Source organism: Symphalangus syndactylus, chromosome 9 (assembly GCF_028878055.3).
Source record: "Symphalangus syndactylus isolate Jambi chromosome 9, NHGRI_mSymSyn1-v2.1_pri, whole genome shotgun sequence".
NCBI classification, from domain to species: domain Eukaryota; kingdom Metazoa; phylum Chordata; class Mammalia; order Primates; family Hylobatidae; genus Symphalangus; species Symphalangus syndactylus.
Window position 1 is genome coordinate 33,324,893 of NC_072431.2, and position 18,725 is coordinate 33,343,617.

The window sequence follows — 18,725 nt, forward strand, 5'->3', positions numbered from 1 at the left end:
AAAAATAGACAGAGTTTCACTCTGTCACCCTGACTGGAGCTCACTGCAGCCTTAACCTCCCAGGCTCAAGTGATCCTTCCACTCAGCCCCCAAGTAGCTGGGACCACAGGTACATGCCACCATGCCCAGCTAATTTTTTATGCTTTGTGGAGACAGGGTCTCCCTATGTTGCCCAGGCTGGTCTATAACTCCTGGGCTCAAGCAATTATCTCGCCTTGGCCTCCTAAAGTGCTGGAATTACAGATATGAGCCATTGCACTGGGCCAAGTTGTTTTTTGTACTGCTGGCAAAAAGGGCAAAGCCTAAGACAAGCTCATCTTATATGGAACTTTATAGTTTAGTAAGATTCCTATATATTTCTTTGCCATTTACTTCATTTTATTCCATTTCATTATGACTTCATTATGAAATGGAATCAGTAAAATGGCAGAATACCAGTTTCTCTGGAAGTATAAAGTGTAAGTTGTGTTTCAAATGATCTTTGGCTGCTGCATCATCATCATAGTTACCATTTATTGAGTATTTACTATGTCAGACACTGGGCAAGCTCTTTAAACCCCAATAATTGTGAAACAGAAATGTACCTCCAGCTGCACACTCACATGTATATGCACACATGCAAACACATATACAAACACACACATACATATACACATACACACACACCAGCCCGCTTACATAGTCACCACATCTGAAGCACAGATGAAGTAAAACACAGTTTATGTTTAGGGCAGCTTTTGGTGTCACAAACCGCAATTTCGTTTAGATGCTCATTTGATTTAGCAGCTGTACTTTCAGGTGCCCCCTGACTTTGGAAGACATTTCTGTCAAATCCCCATCTACAGTGTTACAGCCTGCTGAGCCAGTTTCTTCTTATCAAGCTACAATTCTAAATATTTGTGAGAATATCTGCAGTCCCTGAGGACCAAGTCAGCTCCCTTGTAAAAACGTGGGGGCTTATAACAGTTCTTCTGAGCACATTGCAATTTATCAATTTCTCTTTACAAAGCCTTCAAATAGAAGATTACAGTGTTACCATGTTCATTCGTAACCTTTCAATTAAGTAATTCCAGCTGTATTCACTTGCTGCAGCCTCTTTAGTCCCATCCTTATGAGATTGCGAACTCCTATCACTTATCATTGAGAACGTACGGTATTTTATTCAACCACATTTTTCTAAGACAATGAATCTGTTGCTATCAAATGATCAATGTCATGTTAAAGGAGTTTCTTAATAGCATACATTTAAATAGCTCATCTTAATAGTCCAACAAGCTCATAGGCTGTTTGTACAAAATACAAGGTTATATCAGATGCTACCCATTCAACCTTTGCTGTAAATTCACTCCATAGCTACTAATGATAGAAAAGGATTGATGATGGTGGGTGGGATTAACCTTGGCAAGAAAGAAAAGCAGTGTCATAGGGAACAGTTATAACTTCTGGAGGTGCATTTGAAGATTAATTCGGATAGTAGCCAGAGGGCACAAGTTTTTTAGTTCGCCAAAAATAGAAAAAATAATTTTGCATAACTTCTGTTGAATAAATAGCAAGATGCAAATGGCACATGGCAAAATGTATTTCATGTTGCTTCTCATTTTCTCCTGATAGAGTCTGAATTGTTGAATTAAAACTCATGGGTGATTTTAGTAAATGAAAAATATATATTTTACATGGTACTGGGTTGTTGATTTTTCTGTTATGGTTACTAATACATATTCATTTCACATTTGGACAGATACAGCAGATGGTGTATCTCAGGAGCTCTTCTCTGCTGGCTTGGTGGATGGTCATGATGTAGTTATAGGTAAATTGTTTTTTAGTATGCACTATCATTTTGTTGGTATATAAAATGGAAATGTGTTTGGAAGCAAAAGTGTTCATTAAGGAATAATGCACCCTGAATATTTGAAGAATTCTTCTTGAATTCTTATCTTTTATGTAGAAGTATATTTAAGAATCATATTTGGATGGGCGCCATGGCTCATGCCTATAATCCCAGCACTTTGGGAGGCCAAGGTGGGTGGATCACCTGAGGTCAGGAGTTAGAGACCAGTATGGCCTATTTGGTGAAACCTTGCCTCTACTTAAAATACAAAATTAGCCAGGCATGGGTGGTGTATGCCCATAATCTCAGCTACTCGGGAAGCTGAGGCAGGAGAATCGCTTGAACGTGGGAGGCAGAGGTTGCAGTGAGCCGAGATCACGCCATTGCACAACAAAAGCGAAACTCCGGCTCAAAAAAAAAAAAAAAACATGTTTAATTTTCTTTTTTCCAAAAGCTCTTAATGTAATCCTGTCTCATGTATCTGGACATGATTTATCCAACGAGGAGCCTCATTTATTGGAAATAAAGAACTCAGAAGACCCAAAAGTCCATGATGTAACAAAAATGAGATGCTATAAATTCTGTGCACTAAAGCATAGGGACCTCTGAGACCCTTACTCAGAGTTTCTATATTCTCTTTTTGGACACACTTCTAATAAACTTAAAATTCGTTTTTTCAGCCCTCAGCAATATTCATTATAAAATCTCAGGTTTGGATGGGAACTTAAAGATCATTCAGGCCAGTTCTTTCACTGTATAGATAAGGAAATGAATTCCTAAAGAGGTTCGGTGGTGTGTCTAGAACCATGCAGCTGGGTTGTGGCAGAACGATTTCACTTTGAAACTGGGGGTCTTTCTGCCTCCTTTAGCATCATAAGATAGCTGCATGGAGATAGGGGAGCCTGCTCAACATAGGCCTGCTGATAGGAGCAAGCAACCACCCATAGACCTCCTGACAAAGCAAAGGAGGCAGAAAAGCTCTAAGAGGCAGACATAGCCATCTGAGAAAATGTGTAGCCTGGTTCCACCTAGGGTGAGGATGAATAGCTCCATGCTCTTCAGCAAATTCTGACTTCATAGAGATTTTATGATGTATTACTGTATAATCATAATAACCCTAACTAATCAAGATTAGTTAGCATATTAATAATTATGTTAATATATTAATTATATTGACTAATAACATATTACTTAGAGGAATATATATTATGATAATGCCTTATTAAAAAATACTGAAAACTGATTTTTGAAATGACATGCTCCCCTTAAATGATACGGTTTATTTTTTTTTGTTTTTGTTTTTTTGATACAGGGTCTCACTCTGTCACCCAGGCTGGAGTGCAGTGGTGTAATCTCGGCCCACTGCAACCTCCGCATCCCGAGTCCAAGCAATTCTCATGCCCCAACCTCCCGAGTAGCTTGGGACTATGGGCGCGTGCCACCATGCCCGGCTAATTTTTCTGTTTTTAGTAGAGACAGCGTTTCGCCATGTTGGCCAGGCTGGTTTCGAACTCCTGACCTCAAGTGATCCGCCTGCCTTGGCCTCCCAGAGTGCTGGGATTACAGGCGTGAGCCACCACTCCCAGCCCCTTAAATGATATGTTTTAATTTTAAAAATAACTTATTCAAAATAAGTCCTTCCCCAATAATGCTAGAGTATGTGACTGAGAGGGAGTTTAAGGCAGATACACACACCTATCAGAATAATTTGTTCCTAGTAACTTTGGAATGTAAATCATTACAAAGTGAATTATTTTATGTAAATAAGAGTAATTGAGTTTATAGTGGGAGATTAGAATTCTGACTAAAGACATAATACCCAATATGTTATTTACATACAAATGATATGTCATAAATGCAGATACAAAGATACCTTTATAATTAGAAAAAAATAGGTTTTTTCCTACTGATTATCCATCAAGTGTACACATTGATTTCACAATGAAGCTCCAACTCCTTTGCCAAGTGGCTCCATACATGAGGGGACACAGACATATTTTAAAGGAAAGTGACTTAACATGCATTTATGTGGTGTGAGTTGTATTCGCTTATATATCTTGTCTTTCACATTTTCCTTTACAGTCTTGTGAGGTTTAAGGCCAGCTAAGTTCTCACCTAAGTTTTCTAATCAAATGTGAGAGGGAAGCTGAGAAAAAAGATTGCTTCAACTTTGGTGTCTACTTTAAATTCCGTCTAAGAATTCATTATGTTCACCTACCAATTCCTTGATGAAGATGAACACTCTTCTTCATTAGAAAACATAAGTACACACTTTTGTGTCTTAGTTTACCAGAAGAAATAGAACAGTTAATGGCTAGATCAGGAGACCCTGCAAAATGTATTTTCCTTGAAGAGAACTATGGTCCATATGCTAAGCATCCAGAACAGAAAATTAATCAGCAAGTGAAAATAATAATCAAAAACTTCTTTGAAACACCTACTAATGTCTCCTATTGGGCAAGAAGCCAACGATCAGATTGTTCTTTTATTGGAGTTGATCCTGGCAGGTGGCTAGGAATACAGAAAATAAGAGAGCTTCATGGAAAGGCATTAGGTCACATCTTCTTTTAAGCATGGTCCTTGCTTCAGATCTACAGTCAAGTTTAATGTACTTCTTTTTTTGCCCCAGGATCAGCTAAAGTTAAGAAGGTTTTATTGTTGTTGTTGTTGAATTTTTAAAAGGAGGAGATTAAGGCAGAGTTCATGTACAACTTATTGAGTGTATTTTAAATACAATATATAACCATAAAGCTTTTCTTTTTCTATGCCTTAGTTAATTATTATTCTAAAAACTCTTCAGCTTGCCTTTTTTCCCCTTCTTGGAGCTAAATTATTTCTATGTAGAGAGTGTTGGAGTAAGAACAGGCATATCTAACTCTTTTTGATATAGTAGCACTTAAAAATGCCTTACATGGACATCACACTTAAGTGTTTACAGACAATGTTTATGTATTTCATTTGATCATCACATCAGTTCTATAAGGTAAAGAGGACAGGTTGTTTTAATCTACGTTGTAGACTGAAAACTGAAGTCTTAAGAAATATCTAGACTATCGCAACTGGTAATGGTCCTTGAGCTTGGGTCTTGTTGACTCCCCAATGTTGACACTTTGCATATAATTTATACCTTCACCCTTAAAAAGTGGATCCAGGTAATTTTAAATGATGGTGGTTCTTGTGTCCCCTCGGAGAAAAATAGCTTTTCCTTGTTTGTTTTTCCATGGACCAGTGGATGTTTTCTATTTTAATTGCTGATTATTTGACAAACTAATGTATTTGATCTTTTTCCCTCTAACCAATCCTAGCAAATCTCTACTCCCTCACTCGTCATCTATTTCCCTCTTTACTAGATATGTCCCACCAGCATATGAATATGTTTTTATTTCTCTTATCTTCAGAAAGCCCTGTCTTTACCCCACCTCCCATTACAGCTATTTCTCTCCATCCCCTTAACAGCTAAACTTATCAAAGACAATTGCCCTGGCTTTGATTCCTTTCTTATCGCTGTCTCTTAAATCCATCTCAGTCAGACTTTTGACCTTCCTACTCCACTCAAATTGTTCTTTTCAAAGCTGTACCTGGGGAAAACACACCTGCAAAAAGGAGTGGCAAGATGCACAGGTAGGCGTGGCTGGAGTGAGGGGAGAAAGAAGGAAGATAAAGGATACATGGTCTGTGAATGGCTGCCATGTTCCTAAACCTGAGGCTCATCCTCAGTCCTTATCATGCTTGACCTATTGGCGGTAATGGGCATAGTTGACAATGCCCTTCTCCATGATAAGCTTTTTCACTTGGTTTTAAGACTCCACCCTCTCCTAGTTCTCCCATCTTACTGGGATTTCCTTCTCAGTCTTTTTTATTGGTTCTTCCTCATCTCTCTAACCTATAAATCTTGATGTGTCCAAGGACCCTTTCCTTAGATCTCTTCTCTTTCTCTACTTGCTCCTTTGCTGATCTTATCAGGTTTCATGGTATTAAATACCTTCCACTCTTTAACTCCCAAATTCATATCTTTGATCCAGACTTTTATTTTGAATTCCAGACTTATATTCAGCTCCCCTTTTAGCGTCTTCACTTGGAAAGGTAATAGACATCCAAGATTGAATCCACAGCTTCAAAATCCAGCCCCTGGTATTTCTTCCCCGCCTACCCCTCCAGGAATCTTAGACTCGTCATAGGCATCATCTCCACCTTTCCAGGTGCTCAGGCCAAAACCCTGGGCATTGTCCTTGGCTTTTCTTTCTCTCATGCTTCACATCCAACCCATCTGAATGTGCCCAGGATCCTGCCTTTGCTCACCATCTCACATCCCATCCTGTTTCAAGCCCCTCTCAACTCCCAGTTGAGTTCTTGTATTCATCCCTTTGCTCTCATTCCAGCTTCTGTACTTGCCTCCCTTCAGCCTGTCCTCATCTCAACAGCCAGAGATCCAGGTAAAGTAAATCAGATGCAAAAGGCCACATATGGTGTGATTCTTTATATGAAATGTCCAGAGTAGGCAAATCCGTAGAGTCAGAAAGCAGAAGAGTGGTTGCCAGGGGCTGGCAATGAGGGGGGGCAGGGGAGTGACTACTAAGTGTGGGGTTTCTTTTTGGGGTGATGAAAATGTTCTGGAATTAGAAGTAGTAGTGGCTGCACAACCTTGTGACTTTACTAAAAACCACTGAATCATGCATTTTAATGGGGCGAACTTTGTAATATGTGACTTTTAGTTCGGTTTTTAAAAAGTAAGCCAGATTGTATTCATAGTTCAATCAGAACTCCGCAGTGGTTCTCCACCCACAATCGCCATGGCCTCCAGTCCTCTGCACCGTGTCCCCTCTCACTTCTCAGATGTCTCCTCTCCTGCTCTTCCCCTTGCTCACCCCACCCCAGCCACCCCGGCTGTTGAACTTGCTCTTCTTCCAGGACACTCCTTCCTTAGGGCCATATATGCCCACCCCCTGGTGCTTAAATATTACCTCACAAAAGGGTCTTGAGCAGCCTCATTAAAATTGCACACCATCCCCAACTCTCTACCTTCTTTCTTATTTTGTTATTCTACCTAATCTCTCCCCATTCAATAGCCTGTATGTTTCATTTATTTATTTTGTCAGCTATATAGGACTTCCCCTTGAGCATCAGTTTTTTAAGGCCAGGATTTTAATCTGTTTTGTTAACTGCCACATTCCCAGTGCCCCAAACTGCATTTCACGTCGTAGGCCCTCCATAAACATTTGTTAGAGATAAACAAATCCCATTTTGATATATATAGATATATCATAACATTTACTTTAGAAACAAAGGATACTTTGAGTTATAGGATTCTAGTGTTTTAAGAATTTTGCTTTCAAGATTGCAAAATTCAGAGTGTTTGCAAATATGAAATAAGTTCACCTGAGGAAAGCTGTGTAAAGAAAGAGTCCAGTTTATATAGAGGTTTGAATGATTTCTTACATGTGTATTTTTTCAGCTTCTATAATATAAAATAGCTAACATTTAAATAGATTAAAAATCTGTTTCTTTCCCATCAGCATTTTCTTTTGAATTGGAGTAAATGCTTACAGCATTGTGAAAAGGCTGAAAAAGCAATAGCATATGTTATGGAGCAGTGAATGTTATGAGTTTTACTAGAATATGGCAAACACAGGTTACAAAAAGTCTTCAATACCTAGCTTCAGGGTAGCCTGCCTTTAGTTTGCCAACCTTTGCAAAGCAGAGTCTGGATTGAAGAAGGGCCAGTATAGTGACATGAAGTGATTGCTTTCGAGCAGAAGCAAAGCAGTGCAGAAATTAAATGTGCTGTTTGTAGACTGAAATCATAAACCCACTTGACTTGTGCTTAAACTCAGCACTACCTTAGGCAAGAAACAGGAAACATTTTTAGGCTTTGTGTAAATAGCGGTTGATAAGATTGGCAAGGCCTCCTGGGTGGGTGTTGGTTTAAAAAAGTTTGCAAGATGAAAAACTAGAGGGCATGCGTGCATAAATTTGCTTATCTTGCCTGGCTGGGTTGGCTGACAAATGGAAAGATACCAAATCTGAGTCCCTATTCTAGTTATTTCAGAGGATTCCCAAGGATGAGTGATAGTGAGACAGCAGAGAAACTCCTTGTTTCCTTTGCTTCCTGGTGAAAAAACAGCCGGCGAGAAATAAGTTTTCTCTGCAATGGAAGCATGGGGTAAAAATGCAGAACACAAAATTCATATGTGCAAAAGTAAACAGAAGCTCTAAGTTCTCTCGAGACTTTGTGATATAAATTTTTGAGGAATTAGTTTAGTAAGTTTTAGAACCTCAGCTATAGAAGAAGGAACACCAGTGGGTATGTTAGGCTAAGCAATTATGTGACCTGCTTACCGACTCTTGCAAAGCTGCTGAACTCCAGTCTGCACGGCTCAATACAGAGGCCAGGGTTTGACTGTGTGTATACACCGGAAAAGAAGCTGCTTGACAGATGCCTTTCAGAAATGTGCCCACTGACTGCCCTTTGCTGTGTTTTTATACCACCCTTCCCTAGCCTTGTAGCAACGTATGTCTGTTTCCTTTAAGTAGAGTTTAGAACCAGATGTTGGAATTTCTGTTTCCTGAGAAGGGAGCTGTGTGCCTGCATTCATTTCTATAGTTTTCCTTTGACGGATTTTGAGCATCACTGACTAGTTGTCACTGGAAGGAAAACTTACTTTAGTGATAGGTGTTCCCAAACTCTCTCAGTAGACTTTTGGACTATTGTTCATGCCCCCATGAGATGCTCTTTTCCTGCACATGAAGAATCATGTTTAAAACCTGTCTGCTTGCAAGACTTACCATACATGTCACCATCATGAAGCCTCCTCTGCTGCCTGACACCCCACTCCTTGCACAGTTTGGAGGACAGCTTTTCCTTGTCTAGAATGCCAGAGAACCATATTTTTACCACCTCAAGACGTATGGCTTTCATCCTGCTGTACTACTGCGTGCTTGTCTTCCTTTGTGTGGAGGTTGAAGGCATCTTTAGGGCAACGCTTGTCTTCTGTGTTATTGCATCACTACCATTGTTGACACACATAGGCAATTAATAAATAAATATGTTGGATAAATGAATACATTGTATACTGTTTGTAAATTCAGTACTGGATTATTGCATGAATTGATAACTTGGATAATGTAAATATTGTTGTATCTTCCAAAAAAGAAATAGTAATTCACTATGATTGATTTTTTTTTTCCCTCTCTCTGCCTTTTCCCACATTCCTTTCCTTTCTCTCGGAAATTGAATTGTCACATGACTTTTGAGTCTGGTCTCTTGGGAAAGGAATATGGTTTGTCTCTACAGCCTTCTGGCCAGGCATGGTAGCTCACACCTGTAATCCTAGCACTCTGTGAGGCTGAGGCAGGTGGATCACTTGATGTCAGGAGTTTGAGACCAGCCAGGCCAACATGGAGAAACTTTGTCTCTACTGAAAATACAAAAATTAGCTGGATCTGGTAGGGCACACCTGTAATCCCAGCTACTCAGGAGGCTGAGGCAGGAGAATTGCTTGAACCTGGGAGGCAGAGGTTGCAGTGAGCTGAGATCGCGCCACTGCACTCCAGCCTGGGCGACAGAGCGAGACTCTGTCTCAAAAAAAAAAAAAAAAAAACAAGAAAAACAAAGAAAAGAGGGCCTTCTGTCCCCTAGTGCTTGCTAAGGTTAAGTATTCTGAGTGTCTCTCAAAGTATGAGCTGTGAGATGCCTGTCTTATCTGGGATGCTTATTAAAAATGCATGTTTCTGGGTTCCAGCCCAGAGATATAGCATCAGCTGTCTTTTGGGCATAGAATGTGGAAATTTGTGTTTTCAACAGGTATCCCAAGTGATTCTCATACACACTGGAATTTCATAGTCACTTTATCTTTTTTATTTTAATTTTTTTTTTTTTGAGATGGAGTCTCACTCTGTCACCCAGGCTAGAGTGCAATGGTGCAATCTCGGCTGACTGCAAGCTCCGCCTCCCAGGTTCACGCCATTCTCGTGCCTCAGTCTCCCGAGTAGCTGGGACTACAGGCGCCCACCAACACGCCTGGCTAATTTTTTTGTATTTTTAGTAGAGATGGGGTTTCACCGTGTTACTCAGGATGGTCTCGATCTCCTGACCTCGTGATCCACCCACCTCGGCCTCCCAAAGTGCTGGGATTACAGGCGTGAGCCAATGCGCCTGGCCCATAGTCACTTTATTTTATGCTTATAATAATCTTTAGAGATGCCTTCAGCTCATTTCATCATCTATACCTTTTTCCCAGTCTCACTAATCTCCTTTGCTTTTCTGCCTTATTTGATTCTCTGCTGTCTTTAGGAGTCTGTTTTAAAACTGTGCCAGTTAACTTTTAAAGTTGTGTTTATGTGTATGAATGGTGTAGATGCCACATATATGGCATTGGTATAAATTTTTACCAAAATGAGTAGTTACAGTTTTGATTAAAACTAACATTGCTTCTCAGGAGGCAGTGGATCCTCCAGATGGCCTTCAGCTTTTATTTCTCTGCAAAATGGCAAAGTACGCTTAGGCTCTCAAGTATGGGAGCAACAGAATCTCTCTCCTCAGTCATGAGCATATGGTTAGATGTGCGAAGTGCTCTGTTCTTCCTGCTACAGTCAGGGATATTTAAGTCTGCTATGAGTGATCCACAATTTACTGAGCAGCAGTACACTTTTACGATGAAAATCTTGGAAAACAGTGAACATATTTCATCTCATATTCATTTCAGTGATTATGCTGTGATATTCACTGATATTGACTTTCAGCGAAGAAAAGCATTCATTATTAAAATAGTGTCTTTATTACACAACTGTACTATGATTTTGAAATGGTGACAAGGAATAAAGGAAGAAAACTCCTTAAACCGTTTCTGGGTTTAGACAGCCTTGTGGTTAGTTGAATGATGTCAATAAATACAGCTGAGTGATTCCTGATTAAAAGTTGTCTGTGTGTTAAGTTTAATACGTTAGGGAATTAGGACTGTAAGTACTTTGGGGGTGCTGTGCTGATTACTTTTCTTATATATTTTTACCAAAAATAAATGTTGACCTGTTAGATATGACGTAGGGTTTCTATTTTCAAAAAGGCACTGCAGCCTATTTGATTGTAACTGATTGCTCCTGGTTTCCCAATTATCTTTTCTTTCTTTAAAAAAAAATCTTTATTGAGGTATAATATTTATTCCCTAAATAGAAAAATTGGACATTAATATTAAAAGCTGGCAAAATTATGTTTTAAATATTCACAAATGATAGGCTGGACTACCTAATATAAAAGTATCTGTGTTGTATAATAATTCTAATTCCATTCAGATGAATGACTGCCATTTCTAGATGAATTAAGATATTCAGCAGTTGGGCCAGACGTGGTGGCTCAAGCCTGTAATCCCAGCACTTTGGGAGCCCAAGGCAGGCGGATCACGAGGTCAGGAGTTCAAGACCAGCCTGACCAACATGGTGAAACCTCATCTCTACTAAAAGTACAAAAAGTAGCTGGTGGTGCGTGCCTGTAATCCCAGCTACTCAGGAGGCTGAGGTAGGAGAATCGCTTGAACCCGGGAGGTGGAGGTTGCAGTGAGCCAAGATTGTGCCACTGCACTCCAGCCTGGGCAACAGAGCGAGACTCCATCACAAAAAAAAAAAAAGAAAAAAGAGATATCAGCAATTGAACTCTTGAGAGGTAGTAGAATCACATGTTGCTTTACACATCCAAAGAGCTGTTTGCAGAATGCTGGGAAACCAGGCCCAAATGAATGTGCAATGAGAGCACACGTGCACACACACACAAACACAAACATAAGCACAGACAGAGCACACAAATTCAGCATTAGTTTGATCACACACCTAAGGGTTACTATATATTTTTTGAAGTTTATTTAAGAACAATTTATTTAAGAAAGACAGACTAAAGTAAAATGGATAGAATTCTTGCTTTGACAGAATATCATTTTTTAAATCCGATAAAAGCACAAGAGAGTGCCCATACTCCTCTGTGCCAAACTCAGAGGAATTAAGCGGAAGAAAGAATTCCTAGAAAACTAAATCAGAAGCTTAAGCTGTGATGTCCATTCATAGGATTGAATCCTCTGCCAGTCCAGCCACTCCCTGTGCTTATCTATGTAGAATCTGCAGATTCTAACATAGAATGACCAGCTATCCAGGGAAATGTCGGTAGAAGTTCTTTGTAAAGAACTTCTGATTTGGGGATGGGGGAAAGGAGTGATTGAAAACTACCTTTCAAAATGTGAGCAAATGTTATTTCCAAGAAGTTCTAGCATAAAATAACATTTATAATTTCCCCAAAGACGTTCTCAGTTTCTGTGTCACGTGATTATGACTCATTGCAGCAGTAAACCACACTATAAGCCCTGATTTTCTAATTAACTTTGTTACTTTGTATTTAGTTAGGAGTTGGATATCCTTTTTAAAACCGATAGTACAGAGATAGAATCCAATTAAGACCTGTACTTTACTTCACTTGGGTGAAACAAGAGCTTGCCAGTGGATTAGTCGTAGACATCTACTAAGTCAGTAGAGTGTTGCTTTTTTCAATTACTTTAGATTGCCCTGTTTTAATTTATGTTCATCTGTCCTTTAACTCCAGAATCAAATATGCTTGAAGATTACACTCAGTCTCGCCACACTTTCTGATCAGTCCTTACTTAAGACAAAAATATAATTCTGGTGGAAGTAAAGTAGGCTTACTTTGGTGCAGGAAACCTAGTCTTTGTGATGACTTACATTTTTCTAACATTACCAAGTGTGTAGGATTTAAATTAAATGGCTCTTTTGTTGAACAGTCTACTTGTTAATAGCCTGACAGGCAAGTCTCCCAGTCCCAGATGAAATCTCTCTGCTGTTTTTTTACTTCATTGGTTAAAATAAAAGAGAAGTCACTGCCTCATGATTTCTTATATAACAGGTAATACCGCTCCTTGTTTGCCCAATCAAAAAAATTTGAAAGTTAAGGAAGAAAACTAAATCCATATTTTTTTATTCATTGTGGGTTTATAATCACTATTTTGGTTCCATATCTGATTATAATCTTAAATTTGGTCCTGCATCTTATATTAGGTTATCATTTTTTTTTTTAAAAAAAGAGGACTTTCTTGCCATTCCCAAGAAAGCCTAGTTCTTAATCTTGCACTACTTAAGTTTAGCATCCAAAAGGTTGTGTAAAAATACGTTTACCCCAGATCCATTTTAAAACAAGGAAAGATCTCAACTGGTCACCTGCTGATAGATTTAGAAACTTGTCCTTGTCATCAGGTTTATACTGTCCCCATTGTATCATCAACATTTGTGCCCAATTTTGCTCTCTTTGTTTTTTGTTTGTTTGTTTGTTTGTTTGTTTTTGGTGTCTTTTCAAATTGATACATCATAGTTGTACATGTTTGGGGGATACATGTGATATTTTCCAATTTCGTTCTTGGGCTAATGTTTTTCAGAATCACCCACTATACTGCATAACCCACAGTAACCATTCCATAAAAGAAAATTTTCTTGCCAGATTCTGTGTCTGCTGAGCTATAGAACCAGATAGCAGGAATTCATAGTCAGGAAACCATCTGAACAGCTTTAGGTGCAAATGCATGGGCCTGGCCAGTGCACCCTTCTGACACAAGTAAAGAGGGAGCTGCCCACTAAACTTGAGAAATAGATTTAATGCCTAAATCTTTATCCTTGTAGAATTTGGTCAGTGATAAGAGGTTTGTTACTCAAAATCAGACCATCAGATTCAAAGCATTTTTTCAGTAATACACCCCTTGGAGGGCTAATTTATTACAGTTTCTGAGACTCCTTACCAGTTTGTGATTGTTGACTAGATTTTTAGAAAGTCATGCTCATGGCTCATTTCTTCACTGGATGAATAGATCTGGGGTCAAGATTGTGCTGTCGGAGCTCTGCACTTTCTTGTCTTTCTGTGATATGTAGGGTCAGAAGGACAAGAAAGGACATCTGAATTTCTTAGCCACTGCCCTGACTTTCCTTTCAGGGTTGACTGTCAGTTCCTCACATATCCTTCTAACTATTTTGCCTCTAATTCTTGTATTTGTTCATGGTATTGATTAATAAGATGAGAGTGACTTACAAGGGGAACTCAGTGTCTAATAGAAAGGTAGAATACAAGTTAGAGGACATGATTTGGACAGCATTACTCCAAGGAAGCATAAAAATGCTATCAGTTATTCTGACTAATGAGCTTCTCAGCCTCTGGCACTGTAGGCTTGCTGGAGCTCTCAGGATTTCTTTTAAAAAGAAAAAAGTTGGCTCTTTTCTTTAGTGCTCATGAAAATTTTTATTAGATAAGGAATGAGTATGAGAAATTAATTTTTGGTATTTTTTCCTGATGAACTTTTTATGTCAAAAATATTGAACTCTGCACTTAGAAGAACTCTGAACAGTGGCTTTAGGTGTTCCATTAGCAATAATTAAATGTAAGTTTAATCTTATAGCCATAATCTGAAATATCCATGCAATTCAACTGTTTGCAGGCTAAATAGTTATTAGCCAGTAATAACACATATTCCCCTGGGATATTATTGGGAGTCCCCAAAGGGATGTCCCAGGGGTCCTTAAATGACTTTGTCAGTGCTGGTTACCATGTGGTGGTCTCACTAGCTCCCTGCCCAAAAGACTGCATGAAGAAGCCTCACTTGTATCACCAGCCAGTATGAGGACACCAGTGCCCACAAGGGGAGTGCTGCTTCCAGAAGTTCACAGGGCACTACCTGTGTGGGGCCAGAGTGGTACCTGCTTCCGTGCAGAAGTAGGGGGAGGAGCCTTCTACCACTCTTTGTCATCCAGGCCCTTAAGCAACTGTACTTCATTCATTCATTCAATAAATAAAGCAAGCATCTCGGGCCAGGCACAGTGGTTCATGCCTGTAATCCCAGCACGTTGGGAGGCCAAGGTGGGCAGATCACGAGGTCAGGAGATCGAGACCATCCTGGCTAACACGGTGAAACCCCGTCTCTGCTAAAAATACAAAAAAATTAGCCGGGCATGGTGGCGGGCGCCTGTAGTCCGAGCTACTCAGGAGGCTGAGTCAGGAGAATGGCATGAACCCAGGAGGCAGACCTTGCAATGAGCCGAGATAGCACCACTGCACCCCAGCCTGGGCCACAGAGTGAGACTCCATCTCAAAAAAGATAAAAATAAAATAAAATAAATAAAGCATCTCATCTACTGTGGTGCTGAATACACCTGATTAACAAAACAGGGTCCTTGCCCTCAAGAAGCTTGCAGTCCAACTCGAGAGGCAGACCTTAGACAAGTCAGTACACAGGTGTCAGTGAAATTACAAATTGTGAGAAGCATTCTGAAGGAAAAATGATATGCTATAAAAAAAGACAATAATGAAAAAACATGGGGTCTTCATCTAATTCAAAAGCAGGGGAAGCCCCTCTGAGGGAGACATTTGAGTGAAGTCGTAGATAGGCATGTGTAGAAATAATGGATTTTGTAAAAGCTGACCAGTATGGCCAGAACAGGCGAATGAGGAGGTGGGATTGGGAATAAGGATGGGGAGGGGGCGGGGGCCAGATCACAAAGGACCTTGTAAAGAGCCATTAGCCATAATGACTTGCGAAAACTGAATCCTAGTGTTTCAACTCGATTGGGTCCCTTTGTAGTTAAAGTATAAATCTTGTGCCTCTCTAGCCATTTTCCTCTCCAAGAGGGCAAATAAATGCTTTCCTTCAGATGCATTTAATTAGACTCCTTTGCTGCCTGAATTTGATTTTCGTTTGACTGAGGTGAGTAGGAACCACAGAGAGACAAGAAAATAGTCCTGGAGGACTTGAGAAATAAAAGCTGAGATGATGTCCCAATGTTCTGGGTTCATTTATGTGCAAGGACATTGAAAAGTGATTTGTAATTTAATGTTTGGGGGCCAGGAGGACTGCAGAGATACCTTCCAGTAATTCTGAATCCAATTATTTTATCAAAAGGAAATTAGGATTTCTAGAAAAGGCAAAAAAAAAAAAAAAAAAAAAACCCAACTTAGGCATTAATCACAGGCATCTTCTTTATATTAATTGGTAACCAAAGGGCCTTCACTTCATGTATATTCCCAAAACGGATGAAATATATTTCCATTTCATAATATTGCCTTATTCTCACACAAATTATGGTGTGGGCTAAGGTAGCACTACACACAAAGTAGAATTATTATCTTTATAATAGAGTACAGAATACATAAAATATTCATGTTCATTGGGCTAAAGCAAACCTGCCATTTCAAGTCCATTAATTGCAGTTGAATTTAGTGAATATTTTTTCAGGGACTAACACTCTAATTATCTAAATTAAAGTGAGCATTCAAGTGGCTTCATGTTCAGAATGCAGGTGCAGTAAAGTAAGTTCTTGTTTAGCTAACCTTTGTCTGGGTGAACTGGATAGAGGGCTGGGGAGTGTTTTCCCACAGTGGCGATTTCTGGAGTGGGAGTGTTTATGCATTGGTAAAGCCATCTGACAGTTCTGGTCATTCCTTAATTTTTTTTTAACCTTCCCTTTAATTGGGTTTATTCTCTATGTAATACTTTCTTTTAAGGGAAAGAGCTTTCCAATCTTTTGAGACAAAAACATAGAATGGCATAGAAATTATTATACAGCTCTGTAGCCTCCATTAAATAACATCCCCCACAATTCTTTAAATTGCTGGTTTCAGATTGGTTGGTTATGGTTGAATTTTAGTAAAATCAGTTTTTCTATGTCTCATGGCGTACAAATTATCATACAGCACTGTAGTCTCCATTAAATACCACCCCCCACAATTCTTTAAATGGCTGTTTTCAGATTGGTTGGTTATGGATGAATGTTAGTAAAATCAGTTTTTCTATGTCTCTTTTGAGGAGCTGTATGACTCTCCATATTGTATATTACTTTTTGTGATTAACTTTTAAAAATATCCCCATCTTATTTCTTAGACTTTTAGGATCTGAAACTGCTGTAGAGCTATGTGGTGTAGGGAAGGAACACAGGTTTTAAAATCAGATGGCTGCAGGTTGAAATCCCGGCTCTGTCAGTGAAGATATGTGACTTGGGGAAGTTAGTTCATCTCTCTAGGCCTTCAATTTCTTCCTTACCCTAGAGTGACCCACTTAACTCATGGAATGGTTATAAGAATTACTGGATTACATGAAGGGGTTAGCGGGATGCCTGGCCTCCAGGAGGCACTCAGTAAGGGGTAGTTCTTCCCTCTTTCCATTTTGAAATCAATTCACCTGGCCTCCTATAAAACATCAAGCTTCTTTTACAAAATACCATATCGGTCAGAGAATATAAAGCAACCCTGCAGTTTCCCCAAATACAGTGAGACCCAGATTCCTGGCAGAGAATGGAGGTAGACATTCCACGTAGGGAAGAATGACTGAACCACTGTTGTCCTACTTATAGTCCACAAGATTCACTGTGTTTGCCTCTGCCACCTCCACACTAGCAGTGGGAAAACCTTCTCCCATTATTTCTCTGGCACAAAGAGAGCTGGAAAGTGGTGTAATAACAACAGAATGAATACAGACACTCAGAAGGGTGTAGGCAACTAGATAAATTGTTCTAACCAAATAGTTCACTTGTAGTGAGCCTGGAGGTAACTCTAGGGTTACCTCCTGATTTAGTTTTCTGCCTACTTCCCAGTAACTGAAATGACCCTTTCTTACTGCCTGGGAGGACCATCCAGCCTCAAAGTCTAGACCTAGGAGGAGAATCCAAGAGAGAAATGCAAATCCCCTTGTCCTCCTCAGGCTCACCCTTTGCACTGCAGTTCCTTAGTCAGTGATCCACCTCTTTGAGTTCTAGTTTCTTTGCCAAACACTTATCTCTTTCTTTGATACTTGATAACAAGAATCTCCACCAGTTTCGGGGGAGTCTACACTACCTCAAGTAAACTCACACTTCTTTCCCATGGAAGGACAGCCATGCTTATAGGCCTCGACGGGACAACCCAGACAGGAGACAATGCAATAAGCCTGCTGTTTCTACAGAGGACTAGCCAACCACCATGAACTTGACCCACTGACTTAGGTGATGTTCTAAATTGCCTGTGTAAAATGTACCCATGATGCCCGGGGGGCGGGCTGGACGCTAAACTATCAGAGATGACACATTAGTGCATCCTCCTTCATAGCCCCATGGCTGCCCCGCCAGGTAGGTTCTAGGTTTAACGAACTCGTTTGTACAGACTTCTTATTATGATGGTGTCATTTAATAAACTGATAAAATATGAGTTCAGAAAGTGAGTTGTGTCTGCAAAAAACAACTGGGATGCTTTAGAAAATCTTGATAAAGGCAAATTATTAAAAACTGTTGCTAAGTTAGATGTTGGAAGGATACTATGAGAAAATAGAGACATTTTTTAAATCTAGGATTTTTAAAATGTTCTTGGCCCTACATCACACAAGTGGACAGTAAATTTTAAAACATTAAATTTAAGCTTTATTTGTATCACAGTTTTATGTTTCCCTGCTTAAACTGCCAGTATCTTTTACCCAAGCAAATACCACTCCCACTTCATCAGATAAGAGTATTTCTTCTGTACATATTAACAGGACCAGCTACATAATTTGCAGGGCTCAGTGCAAGATGAAAATACAAATTCCCTTCTTCAAAAATTAAGAATTTCAATACGGTGACAACAGAGCATTAAAGCAAGCCCAGCACCCTCTGAGCCTGGGCCCCATGTGTCTGCAAGGGCTGCAGGCCATGAAGCTGGCACCAGCAGCAGACAAAAGGGCTGGGAAGGAAAGGTAGTTTCACATGTCACCCAGCTCTCTGACAATTTCTGGTGCCAAAGAGTTTCCCCTTGTAAGAGACACCTGTTCATTGTTGAATTACTGCTTAGAAGGGCTTCTATTCTCCTTTAATTTCTGCTCTCTGATGTAGAACATACCTAATCCCAAAGCCTCACTTAATCTCTTCTTCT

At 39.7% G+C, this 18,725-nt stretch overlaps 1 protein-coding gene across 3 annotated transcripts in view; it reads left to right on the top strand.

Annotated features, from left to right (window-relative positions):
* STK39 (serine/threonine kinase 39) overlaps positions 1 to 18,725 on the top strand; it is a 296,006-nt gene that overhangs the window by 235,422 nt on the left and 41,859 nt on the right. For all 3 annotated transcript variants that reach the window (XM_055291899.2, XM_055291901.2, XM_055291900.2), the window contains one exon: positions 1,739 to 1,807. In XM_055291899.2, coding sequence (XP_055147874.1) covers positions 1,739 to 1,807 — 69 coding nt within the window. The remainder of the gene's footprint in view (positions 1 to 1,738; positions 1,808 to 18,725) is intronic.